This window comes from Puma concolor, chromosome E3, assembly GCF_028749965.1.
Source record: "Puma concolor isolate L17-30 chromosome E3, mPumCon1.1.hap2, whole genome shotgun sequence".
Taxonomy (NCBI): Eukaryota; Metazoa; Chordata; class Mammalia; order Carnivora; family Felidae; genus Puma; species Puma concolor.
The window spans coordinates 42,483,555-42,496,738 of record NC_141682.1 but is presented as its reverse complement, the minus strand read 5'-3'; the positions used below and the strand labels follow the sequence as shown (position 1 = coordinate 42,496,738).

The 13,184-nt window shown below is 45.0% G+C and overlaps 1 protein-coding gene across 3 annotated transcripts in view; it reads right to left on the bottom strand.

The window, feature by feature from the left end:
• LUC7L (LUC7 like) overlaps positions 1-13,140 on the bottom strand; it is a 45,230-nt gene extending 32,090 nt beyond the window's left edge. The window contains exons 1-3 of one of the 3 annotated variants that reach the window (XM_086691779.1): positions 12,845-13,140; positions 4,538-4,763; positions 2,527-2,621 (exon numbers count right to left, since the gene is read on the bottom strand). In XM_086691779.1, the coding sequence (XP_086547905.1) occupies positions 2,527-2,621; positions 4,538-4,598 (156 nt within the window). In that variant the 5' untranslated portion in view covers positions 4,599-4,763; positions 12,845-13,140. Of the gene's footprint in view, positions 1-2,526; positions 2,622-3,602; positions 3,674-4,537; positions 4,764-12,844 lie in introns of those variants that run through there. The other 2 variants (XM_086691778.1, XM_086691780.1) reach the window with 2 other exon arrangements.
• Positions 13,141-13,184: the final 44 nt, after the last annotated feature.

The following is a 13,184-nucleotide window of genomic DNA, read 5'->3' as shown; positions in this document are numbered from 1 at the left end:
GAGACAGAATCCCAAGCAGGCTTGGGAACTGTGAGATCAAGACCTGAACCGGAGTCGGATGCTTAACTGACTGAGCCACCCAGGCACCTGTAGCCACTGTATTTTAAATAATCACATTCATTCCATTATAATTTGACACAAAACACAAACTCCTCAGAAGACCCATCATTCACCTCTACCCCTCACTTTCCACTCCGATACAGTCCACACCAGTGAGGCCCAACCTTTACAACCACTTTCATCCGATTTTCCAACCCTCATCCTAGTCGTCCCTCGGCAGCCCCTGACATTTGTTTGTTCGCATTTTCACAGTACCATGGATTCTCCTGGGTTTTCTCCTCCTCCTCGGTCTGCTGCTTCTTAGACTCCCCTTGCAGAGCCGCCCTTGGCCAACTCCACCCAGGAGTGACCCTGCTCATTCCATGCCTTCTCATAACTCATCTGATTCGACAGTCTCTGCCTGCCTCTCCCCCTCACTCCCACCTCAGACACACCAGCACCATGCCCACTGTCCTTCAGTTCCAACTTCCACCCAGAGCATCATAACCCCCAACTGTGCAGGTGTTCCTTCTCACCATTCAATGTCCTGAGAAGCCTTTCTTATCACTCTACCCAAAACCGTCCATTATCCATTTAATGTCTGTCCTCTTCCTCCACTGGAATAAAGACTCTGTCTTATTGGTACCATTTCCCCAGTGCCTGGCACACAGCTGGTGTCCAATAAATACCTGGTGAGTTAATCTGTATCTACCACAATAAACACTTGTAAGAAACGCACTCATTCTCACTATTTTTCTCACTGGCATTCAGGAACAATGCTACCCAGGGATCTGACCTCCCTGCTCGAAGTACTGAAATGCGTTACTCATGCACATCCATCCCCCTCTGCTCCTTCTGGCTTCTCCCACTAAGATCAGTCAACAACTCCAGGTTGTGATGCCCCCCCCCCCCCCCCCCGCCTGCCCAACAGGATTTTCCTTCAGCTGAACTACTTTTAACTACTGGAAACCATTAATCTACACCGACGGTACCCAAAACAATTAGCAGAAAAAGGTATCTCTACCCAGGTCAAACTACAGGTAAAACCTCAGGTAACAAAAGCACAGGGTTTGACATTCATTTCTTCTCTGTTCTCTGAAGAGTGAGCTTGAGAATTTAATACATGAGTGGTTTTCCACAGGCTGCTCCCCCCACAAGTGTAATAACAAAAGTAATCATGAAGAAAATGTTCCCTAGGGGATGCACATTTGACCCTTAAAATGAAAAAACAATATAAAATGAGTACAGTTTTTATATTCCATAAAGTAGCTATGCAATCTAAAAATGGTGGTCGTCGGGGCGCCTGGGTGGCTCAGTCGGTTAAGCATCTGACTTCAGCCCAGGTCATGACCTCACAGTCTGTGAGTTCAAGCCCCGCGTCGGGCTCCGCACTGACAGCTCGGGAGCCTGGAGCCTGCTTCCGATTCTGTGTCTCCCTCTCTCCCCGCCCCTCCCATGCTCACACTCTGTCTCTGTCTCTCTCTCTCAAAAATAAACAAACATTAAAAAAAAATTGAAAAAAAATAATAGTAATAAAAAAAATAAATAAAAAATAAAAATGGTGGTCATCTTTATCGGACTCCTTTTCTGTAAGTAGCTGAATCACGGCAGGTAATTCTCCACTCTTTAGTCTTTTTCGATCCTATCTGACTCTGAAGAAACATACATTCCGTAACACTAACATTTATTTGTTTGGGTTTCTCAAGTGAACATAAAACTTTAGGGTTTATATTCACTGGAGCATGTGCTGATTTCTTGAGAGGGTAGCATAACACAAGCCTAAAACTCATATTCAAACAAAACGCTAAAACCTCAGTGTTAAACCCAACTGATTTTTTAAAAATCTAAAAATTTGGGGGGTACCTGGGTGGCTCAGGGGGTTAAGTATCCTGCTCTTGATTTCAGCTCAGGTCATGATCTCAGTGGTTTGTGAGTTCAAGACCCACGTTGGGCTCTTTGCTGACATCACAGAGCCTGCTTGGGATTCTGTCTCTCTCCCTCTCTCTCTCTGCCCCTCCCCCACTTGCTATCTCTCAAAAAAAACAAAAAAAACAAAAAAACAAACAAACAAAAAAACCACACACACACACACACCTAAAAACTTGGGAAAGAAATGTACCTTGTTGTACCAAAAATTTGCCAGATGTCTGATGTGAAAACAAACCAACCCAGAATTTTCAAAGTATAGGCTGACCTGAAGCATACTTTCAGGTTTGGCCAAATGACACTAGTCACAGTACTTAGTTATGAATATCTCCATATAAACGATTCTATGAAAATCTGCTTACAAAATGAACTTTATAGCAATAACATATGTCTCATAACATCAAATGTCACCAAACTAATGCCACGAGTCTCTCATTTGAAGGACAATAGATGATTTCTGCCTGGTAAAGGAAAAGAGAATTCAAGCTGTAAGCCCTTCACTGCCTGCACAGCCCTCATCTGAGTGTTTGATGATATTCTCCCAAACCCAAATACACCTACCGTCCCAGCCAGGATATCATGGGGGCAGCAGTCCAGAAGGTGACTCTTGCAGACACGGTCATCTGTAAACTTGACCCTCTGTCTGGTTTCGTCTCCTGAAATTCATTTGTGGTTTTAAATAAGACAATATTATCACGTTAAACACAAAAGCATATCTGGTACAACAATTCACCTGGATGATTGGCAGACTACCAAATACAATGAAAAGCTGATCTAGAGATAATTTACAACTGGAGCGGAATACAGATGTTTTTTGATGCTGAATGTATCATGAAGAATCACACTTAATGAGATCTGACTCCATCATTGTGCCAAAGAAGTCAAGGAATCTGAAGTAAGAGACTGAGCACCAAAAGGCCATTAACCCCGCACATACATGTGGGGAATGATACCAAAACCCATGCTACTCAGAGGGCCATGAATCACCACATATGACTTATAGCTGGTAGTTTCTCCACCAACAGAAGCTACATATTAGTCTTATCGTTTTGCTATGGACAAATGCATAGGCAGTATTTTGCCCAAAGTCACATGAAGGAGAAAGCTTTCAAACTCTACCACTGACTGATAAATAACCTAGACCTAGTCTTCCTATGCCCCGTCACCCCCACCCTTAAAAAAGAGAGTTGGCACCTGGGAGTCACTTTTAACAAGACAATACCGGAAAAAAAAAAAAAAAAAAAAAAGGAACTAGGTTAGTCAATACACACTGTGAGTTCCAACACATACTGTACCCATCTGCATTCTTCAAGACCTCAGCTGCAGAATTTTATGCCCGCTGTTGAAAAGTTTTAAAGGAAAAGTTTTCTTGCCCAACCTGCAGTAAGGAAGTCAGGGGAATGATACATAAAAGTAAAGGCAAAGTGGAATGTGACAAATTTTAAAGCTAATCTGTGTATCCACAGAGCTGTGTAATACTAAAGGAGGAATATATTTTAGGATTTGCAAGCATCCAGGATTAATGTTGTGTCTTTTTATTGAAAATGTTTTCTTTCTAAACTACACTTTTAAAGTTATTTGTGAAAAAAAGCAAACACTTTTTTGTTATAACAGCTTAGAAATTGGTTGTGACTCACGGCTCGATGAACATGAGGCTTTTCTGCAACTCCCTTGCAGATTGATGTAGGCAGGCAAAGATACACTGAACCTTTATAAATAAAATAGAGGGGCCACAATTGTTCAGTTTGTATGAAATAAAAATATGGGAAGCAATTCAAAAGCAACTCAATATACAAAGAAAGCTAAAAGAGCACTTATTCACCTATGAAATAAAGTGCAAAGAATCTGCACAGCCCTGCGAATGTGTCCATGTGAACTTACAACTTCATTACTTCAGTAGAAAAGAAAACACAAACCACAGCAGGTATACACCTTTGCGAGGTGCCACCGCTTTCTCCTGAAGACAACCATCATGATCTTTCACTCCTCCCTACGACAATCATTGCAAGACCTACCTAACGACTGCCAAGCGCTGGCTAAACAGAGGCTCTCCTGTGTGACTAGGGGGAAAGGGGGCTGGAAAAGCACTCGGCAGGAACCCACGTTAGAAAAGCTCAATTCACAGCTCCCCTTGGTACAGAAGAGGAACGGCGGGGGTTTCAAGGCCCATCCGGCTCGCTCGGGTGTATGTAGCTTCTTCCCCGAGGAGCCTCGGAGGAGCTCCACCACCCGGCTGTCAGCGACCTGGAGCCCACGCTGGCGCCAGCCCTCCGCCGACTCCCCGGTTCGCGGCGCGGGGCCGCGGGAGCGGGAAGGAGTCGCGCGGCGCCGGCCAGGGAGAAAGTCGCAACCGCAAATGGGGAAGGGACCCATCGCCAGCAAGGGAGGGCCCGGCCGTGGCCGCCTCCAAGGCAAACCGGCTCAGACAAAGGCCCGGCGCCGGCGGTCGGCGCGCGGGGGAGGGAAGGGCGCCCGGCGCAGGCGCAGACGGTCGCGGCCCCCGCCTCAGGCCGCCCGGCGGCCTCGCCTCACTCCTGCCCAGCCCCTCGCCAGGCCTGTCGCCCGGACTCACCGTCCCGGGCCGTGCCCATAAGCTGGTCCAGCAGGGCCCGCATCTGCGCCTGGGCGGACATGATGGCCGGCGAGGGCGGCAGGGATGGCCGCGACGACTCCTCTCAGCGCACGGGCAACGGCGGCGGCAGCGGCGACGAACGCTGGTCGCGTCGGCCTCGAGCCCACTTAGCTCCTTCCCGCCGCGGGGGACGCCGGGAGGAAGTGCGTCAGTGCCGGTGTTGAGCCTGCTGGGAAATGTAGTTTCTAAGGCGGGATAGGGAAGGAAACTCCGCCCTGTAAGAGACAGGTGGGAGGGGTCCAAACAAGTTGCCCAAAAGGGGAAGCCAAAAAAGTCCCCACCCTGATTTTATTCTAGGGCCCAAGACCTATATGTTCTACTGGGACTAAACTGCAATAAAATAATGTGAATATGGACAATACAAAACGAAAAAATAAATCTTATGTGTTTTCTTGCTGGCGATGAAACCCTTTTACTCCCAGACTCCAGTTTTTCTCTACTGTGAAATGGGGATTCTAATGGTGCCTGTCCTATGACTTGTGAGAGTTAAGTCAAGCCTGGTATTAATGTTAGATTCTGTGGTTACAATTTTATGGCAGTCTATCTGTGAGGTCAGTCGGCCATCCACCAAGGCTATTCTATTCTAGCTCCAGCCACACCAGAGATTGGCCATGAGGTACTATTCCTTGAGTAGAACAGCCAGTCACATGAAGGTAGGTTGATTACATTGGATCCTTTTTACTCTAGGCGGACAGTGATTCATCCCTATGGAACTGTCAACTTACACAGATACGTGTTTGTTTTTCCAGACAACAGTGCCTCTACACTGGCACACACATCCAAAAGCTTGCAGAATGCCTGATTCATTGACATGGGATCCTGCACAACACTGCCTCATATCAAGAAACATGTTTCATGGTAAAGCAGATCAGGTATTTATTTCTGTATAGCAAGCCACTTAAAAAACTTAGTGGTGTAAAAGAGATGATTTATTATTTCTCATCATTCTGTGGAATTCAGGCAGGGCTTAGCTGGGCCTAGGCTCTACTACTCTAGGTGGTGTTGGCCAAATTCACAAAATTGCCTGTATGGAACTGGGCTAAGGTCCAAAGCTTCACTGATATGTCTGGTTCCTCTGTAATGCTCCACAGGGCCTCTCTCTCTGTACAGAGATCACGTCACTCAAAAGTCTAGCACAAGCTGCTTTATAGTATGGCAGATGGGAAACAAAAAAGTGAACATGTAAAAATTGAAAAAACACTGCCTGTATAAAATGATAATAATAATATTAGTTTGTGGGATTTAGCAAAAGAGTAATAGGGGCGCCTGGCTGGCTCAGTCAGTGGAGCATGCAACTCTTGAACTTGCAGTTATGAATTCGAGCCCCACATCAGTGTAGGGATTACTTAAAAATAAAACCTTGGGGTGCCTGCATGGCTCAGCCCAGTAAGTGTCCCAACGCTTGATTTCAGCTTGGGTCGTGATCCAAGGGTCCTGGGATCGAGTCCCATGTCAGGCTCTGGGCTGAGCAGGAGCTTGCTTACGATTCTCTTTCGGGGCACCTGGGTGGCTCAGGTGGTTAGGCCTCCATCTCTTGATTTCAGCTCGTGTCATGACCTCACGGTTTGTGAGTTCAAGCCTCGTGCTGGTCTCTGTACTGGCAGCATGGAGCCTGCTTGAGATTCTCCCTCTTTCTCTGTCCCTCCCCCACTCACACTCTCTCTGTCTCTCCCAAAATATATACACTTAAAAAAAAAAAAGATTCTTTCTCTAAAAAAATAAAAATAACTAAATCTTTAAAAATAAATAAACTATTTAAAAAATGTTTTAATGTTTATTTATTTTTGAGAGGGAGAGAAGAGAGAGCGCAAGCAGGGGAGGGGCAAAGAGAGAAGGAGACACAGAATCTGAAGCAGGCTCCAGGCTCTGAGTTGACAGCACAGAGCCTGATGGGGGGGGGGGGGGGGGCTTGAACCCAAGAACCAGGAGATTATGACCTGAGCCAAAGTCAGAAGCTTAACCAACTGAGCCACCCAGGTACCCCTCCAACTCTTGGCTTCGACTCGGGTCATGATCTCAGCGTTTGTGGGATCAAGGCCCCCAGTTCGGCTCTCTCTCTGCTTGGGATTCTCTCTCTCTGCCTCGCTCCCATGTATGCACACACTGTCTCTCTCTCTCTCTCTCTCCAAATAAATAAATAAACTTAAAAAATTGTTTAAATTTAGATTTGGTTAAATTAAATATTCATTGTAAAATTTCAAGGATAATCACTTTAAAAATATAAGTGGATTATAAAAATTGCAGGCAGGTAGATGGGAAAAAATGGAACAAGAACATTAACAAAGTTAATCAACCTGAAGCATGCAAGAGGTATTGAAAAGTGAGACAAATAAAAATTAAAAATGAGGGACGCCTGGGTGGCTCAGTCAGTTAAGTGCCCAATTTCAGCCCAGGTCATAATCTCACCGTTCCTGAGTGTGTGCCCGGCATTGGACTCTCTGCTGTCACCACAGAGCCTGCTTCACATCCTTTGTCTCCCTCTCTCTGCCCCTCCCCACCCCTGCAGGCACCATCTCTTCTCTGCCTTTCGAAAATAAGAAAGAAAAAAATTAAAAATGAAATGGCTAGGGGTGTCTGGCTGGCTCCGTTGGTAGAGTATGGGAGTCTTGATCTCAGGGTTGTAAATTCAATCCCTATGTTGGATGTACAGATTACTTACGAATAAAATCTCAAAAAAATCTTCCTTAAAAAAGGTAATAAGGGCACCTGCGTGGCTCAGTTGGTTGAGTGCCCAACCGTTGACTTCGGCTTCGGTCATGATCCCAGGGTTTGGAATCAATCAATACCCTGTTGGGCTCAGTGCTGAGCATGAAGCCTGCTTGAGATTCTCTCTCTCCCCCTCTCCCTCTCTCTCCCCCTCAGCCCCTCTCTACCACTTGCTTTCTCTTTCTCTAAAATAATAATAATGATAATAATAACAATAATAAGGCTAAATGCAAATTGGCAGCCTGGATTAGATCCTTGAACAGAGAAGGGACAGTAGTGGGGTGCCTAGGCGGCTCAGTTGGCTAAGTGTTCAACTTCGGCTCAGGTCATGACCTTGTGGTTTGTGGGTTCAAGCCCATGTTAGGCTCTGTGCTGACAGCTCGGAGCCTGGAGCCTGCTTCAGATTCTGTGCCTCCCTCTCTATCTGCTCCCTCCCTGCTCATACCCTGCCTGTCTCTGTGAAAAATAAATAAACATGAAAAAAAAGGGGGGGGGGGACAGTAGTGGCAAAATTGGTGAAACTTAATAAAGTCTGTGATTTAGTTAATCATGAAGTGCTAATATTAATTTCTTAGTTTTGACAAATGCACCATAGTTATGGAAGCTGTTAATCTTAGCAGAAACTGACTGAAAGGTATATAGGAACTCTTTTATTGTCTTTGCAAGTTTTCTGTCAAATTTTTCCAAAATATAAAGTTCATTTAAGAAGCAGTATGGTGGGGCACCTGAGTGGCTCACTTGGTTGTGTGTCCAGCTCTTGGTTTTGGCTCACATCATGATCTCACGGTTTTGCAATTTCAAGCCCCATGTCGGGCTCTGTGCTGAGAGTCTGCTTGGGATTCTCCCTCTCTTTCTGCCCTTCCCCCTCTCGAGGTCTGTCTCTCACAAAATAAATAAATAAAGTTAAAAAAAAGAAAAAGGCAACACAGTATAGGGTGTCTGGCTGGCTCAGTGAGTACAGCATGTGACTCTTGATCTCAGGGTCCTGAGTTCAAGCCCCTCAAGCCCCACATTGGGCTTGGATAAATGTAAATAAATAAATAAATAAACAAATAAATAAAAATAGGTAAATAAAAATAAGAAGTAGAGGGGCACCTGGATAGTACAGTTAACTGTCTGACTGTTGATCTCAGCTCAAGCCTTGATCATAAGTTCAAGCCCTATGTTGGGCTCTGTGCTGGGCGTAGAGCCCACTTATAAAATAAAAAATGCACAAACCTCGAGATCATGACCTGAGCAGAAGTTGGACTTTCAACCAAGTGAGCCACTCAGGCATCCCTAAGGTTTTTTTTTTTTTTAATGTTTATTTATTTATTTTGAAAGGGAAAGAGAGAGAGCACGCGCGCCCACACGTATGAGTGGGGGTAGGGCAGAGAGAGAGAGTCTCCAGAAGGCTCTGCAATATCAGATATCATGAGTCAGATGATTAACCAACTGAGCCACTCAGGCACCTCTAAAGGGAATACTTTCAATTCCTGCCTATTTTTGCTCCTGTAGGATTTTTTGGTAGTTATTTTAACAAGCTAGCAATGTTACCTCCTATTCTTTTTTTTTTTTTTTTTTTGAGAAAGAAACAGAATGTGAGTCGGGAGGGATAGAGAGGGAGACACAGAATCCGAATCAGGCTCCAGGCTCTGAGCTGTCAGCACATTGCCCCACACGGGGCTTGAACTTGTGAGCCAGGAGATCATGACCTGAGCCGAAGTCGGACGCTTAACTGACTGATCCACCCAGGTGCCTGTTTCCTTCTATTCATAATCTCCTAAAACTTTTTACATCAATGTGCATTGAATTTTATTGACTGATTTTTCAGCATATCTTGAGATGGTTTTGTTTTTTTCCTTTAAGCTTTTAATGTAGTAAATGCCATGAACTTTCTAATGATAAATGGTCTTTATATTCCTGGAATAAAACAATTTGCTCATGGCTTGTTTACTTTGTGCAATTGCTAGATTCCATTTGCTGATACTGTTTGGGATGTTTGCCTCTGTGTTTATAATTGGATTATAATGTCACTTTATTTTACTAATCTCTTCTAGTTTTTGGTATCAAGGTTAAATTGACCTCAAATTTAATCTTTCCCTATTTTTTGGATGTTTGTATAACATTGGAATGATCTGTTTCTTTAAAAGTTTGGTACAATTCACCAGTAAAACTATGTGGGCCTGATGTATTCTTTGAGGAAGAAATTTAAAGTAAGATTTATCGTGGTGCCTGGATGGCTCAGTCAGTTGAGTGTCCGACTTTTGATTTCAGTTCAGGTCATGATCCCAGGGTCATGGGATTGAGCCTTCAGTCAAGGCTTGGCTCAGAGCCTGCTTAAGATTCTCTTTCTCTCCTTCTGCCCCTACTCCTGTGAGCATGCACATGCTTTCTCTCTCAAATAAAATAATCAATTAAAGTAAGATTTATGATGATCTTAAAGCTGGTGCATAAAAAATTAGCTTGGAGCGCCTGGGTGGCTCAGTCAGTTAAGCGTTGTACTTTTGATTTTGGTCAGGTCATCATCTCACGGTTCATGTGATCAAGGCCCGGGTCAGGCTCTGAGCTGGTACTTAAGAGTGTGCTTCGGATCCTCTCTCTCAAAATTAATAAACTTAAAAAAGTATTCCCTTTAAAACTAGAAACAACGATGCCCACAATTGCTTCTATTTCACAGTCAGCTCGGGAGAGCAAGAAAAAGAAATTAGAGACACAAGAATTGAGGAGGAAAAAACAAAATCGTCTTTTTTCAGACAATGGTTATGTTGATAGAGAACTCAAAAGAATCCACCAAAAGACGTTAAAAATGAATTTAACATGGTTGCTGGTTAAAAAACAATGTATGGAGGGGCGCCTGGGTGGCGCAGTTGGTGAAGGTCCGACTTTGGCTCAGGCAATGACCTCACAATTCGTGAGTTCCAGCACTGTGTGGGGCTCTGCACGGACAGCTCAGAGCCTGGAACCTGCTTCAGGTTCTGTGTCTCCCTCTCCCTTTGCCCCTCCTCCACTCATGTGTACACACTCTCTCTCTCTCTCTCTCTCAAAAATAAACATTTAAACATTTAAATAAACGTTATTTAAATAAACACTTAAGTAAATAAATACACAAACCAATGTATGGACCCAATGTGGGGTCTCCTGATCAGACGGGGCCACCACAAGTGGGGCATCCCAGTAAGGTAGGGGCCGGTAGCACAGGCAGTGAAATAATTCACCCAAGGGGCCCCTGTGTGACTCTGTAGGTTAAGGGTCTGACTCTCAATCTCAGCTCGGGTCATGATATCATGATCATGAGATGGAGCCCCGAGTCAGGCGCCACACTGGGCCTGGAGCCTGCTTGAGAGTCTCTCTCTCCTTCTCCCTCTGCCCCTCGCACACGCCCTATGTCTCAAAAAAATAAAAAATTCACCCAAAGCAGAACAAAAGAGATAGAAGTTTATTGAATTTATTGAGTACACCACAAGGGAGCAACAGGTGGGACAGCAGAGGAGAGACTGTCTTCAAGGGAGGTGGGGAGGCCACAGGTGGAGTGAGAGGATGGGAATGTGTGGAATTTTCCCTTTTTGGGTAATCTTAGGAACTGTGCCTGGTTGTTATTGGTCAGTTAGGGCCTAAGGCAATTTCAAGGTGGGTTGCATTATTAACAAGACTGCATGGTCTGTTTGCAATCAACTTGGTGGTGGTCGCAGTGGGCCCTTTCACCTTGATCAAGTTTCCACTGCTCAAGCCTGTTGACTAAAAGCATCCTCTACAGAAAGGTATACACTATTTCCATGTGGCAACTACAATGGAAAACATTATTTTTTTAAAGACACCATTTTCTTCTTTTTTTTTTTTAAGATTTTAAGTAATCACTACACCCAACATGAGGCTTGAACTCAAAACCCTGAAATCCAGAGTCCCATGCTCTACTTGTGACTGAGTCAGCCAAGTGCCCCTAAAGACACCATTTTCAATAGTACTGAGAACCACAAAATGCCTATGAGTAAATCTAACAAAAGATTCAAAAGACTTGTATGCTGGAAATAAAATGTCTTACTGGAAGGCATCACAGAGAGCTTAAATTAAGTGGATGGTCAGTCTGTGCTCTTGCTTAAAAATACAATATCTAGGGGTGCTCGGGGTGGCTCGGTCGGTTGAGGATCCGACTTCGGCTCAGGTCATGACCTTGAGGTTCGTGAGTTTGAGCCCTACACTGGGCTCTGTGCTGACAGCATGGAGCCTGCTTTGGATCCTCTGTTCCCCTCTCTCTGTGCTTCCTCTGCTCGCACTCTCTGTCTCAAAAATAAACAAGCATTAAAAAAAAAAACAAAACCCTGTGGGGTTATTTTGTTAAACTTGCCTGATTGTAAAATTTTCCTCAAGAATGGCTAAAGCTCATTAACGTAAGAAAAAGGTGGAGGTATCTGTCCAACTAAATATCACGAGTTATTATAAGGACACTGTAATTGAAATTGTATAACTGAGATTCTCTTTAGCACAAAGATGGAGAGAACATTAACAGAGTAAAGGTCCCAGAAAGAAGCTATGGGGAATCTCCCTCGAGCTCCCAGTGCTCCTGTAAAAAGCCCTGGTCTCCTTAGACCCTTCACCTACATGAGAATTGAGAATTCGATCTGCAAGCATTTATTTGTCCAGTTAATTACTCTGCTCCAGAAGTATAACTTCCTGTATCTCTCTGAGAGAGCCAAGTGGCTAAACCTTGGATTAGGTGCCCAGGTACTGGGGGGAACAGAGTGTTCTCTTTCCAGTTATTTACATTTCAAGGAATGAGAACCAGGAACTTGGAGACAGCTCCAGGTCCTAAAAGTCTGGACAAGAGACAGTAGGGCTCTCTGGCCCCTGGTGAAACTCATTTACATGTATTTACAAGGACTGGAGGAGGGAGGAGACCCCTTTCTAGAGGGGAGGAGGGCATCTACCTCTTCCCCTTCATAAAAGCAGAAAAGTTACTTTTCGTCATCCCTCACCTATGTTGCAGGGCCACTCCTGTAAGAAAAAATTCCATTGGTTATCCTTGTATTTCCCTGGGGGGTAAGGCTTGGAAGGAGGAGGTGTGAGGGACTCAACATGCTTATTATTACAAGGGGGTAAGTAGTAAGAAATCTTATCTGACCCAGAACACCTCCTGTGAGCATTAGGATGAAATTAATTAATAAAGACACTCGTGCATATCCAGATTTTTAAAAAATATGGCCGGTGCCTCTGCACATTGCTGGGGAAAAGAGAGACTAACTCAATAAATGTCACTAGAACTCCAAGTTATCCAAATGATGAAGAAAATGAAATTACCTCCTTACACCACACTAAATCTATTCTAAATCGAATTTAAAACTTAAATGTTAAAATGAGTACTTTAAAGCCATTAGAAAAAACGGGGGAGACTTATTGGGGGTAGGGAAGGGCTCCTTAAACAAGGCACAAAAAGCACTAATCATAAAAGATTGACACGTTTTTCTATATTAAAAAAATAGAAACTTGTGGCCACCAAAGGCACCATAAACACCAAGACGCCAACGGCGACATTCACCACGCGCATCAAGGGCGGAGGCTTCTTACCCTAAACCCAGCGCAACGAAACCACAGAGGAAGCCGCACAAAAAGTGCAGCAACGGCAAGAGCAGGCGCTGCAGGGGAAACGTCGTGGCCAGCAGAACGTGTGCACAGATACTCAAACCCGACGAGGCAGAATAAAGCCACGGGAGGTCCCACCTCAAAGCCAGGGACCCACGAGGCCCGCGCGGCCGCGGCGCCCGACCCCCACGCGAGCCGGCTCCACGCGCGGCCGCAGGCCCACTCGACTCGGCTGGGCCGCGGCCATGACCCGTTGCTCCTCCACAGCGGCCCGCCGCAGGGTCGGAAGCCGGTCGGCGCGCTTCCGCCTCCGCTCCGGCCGGCC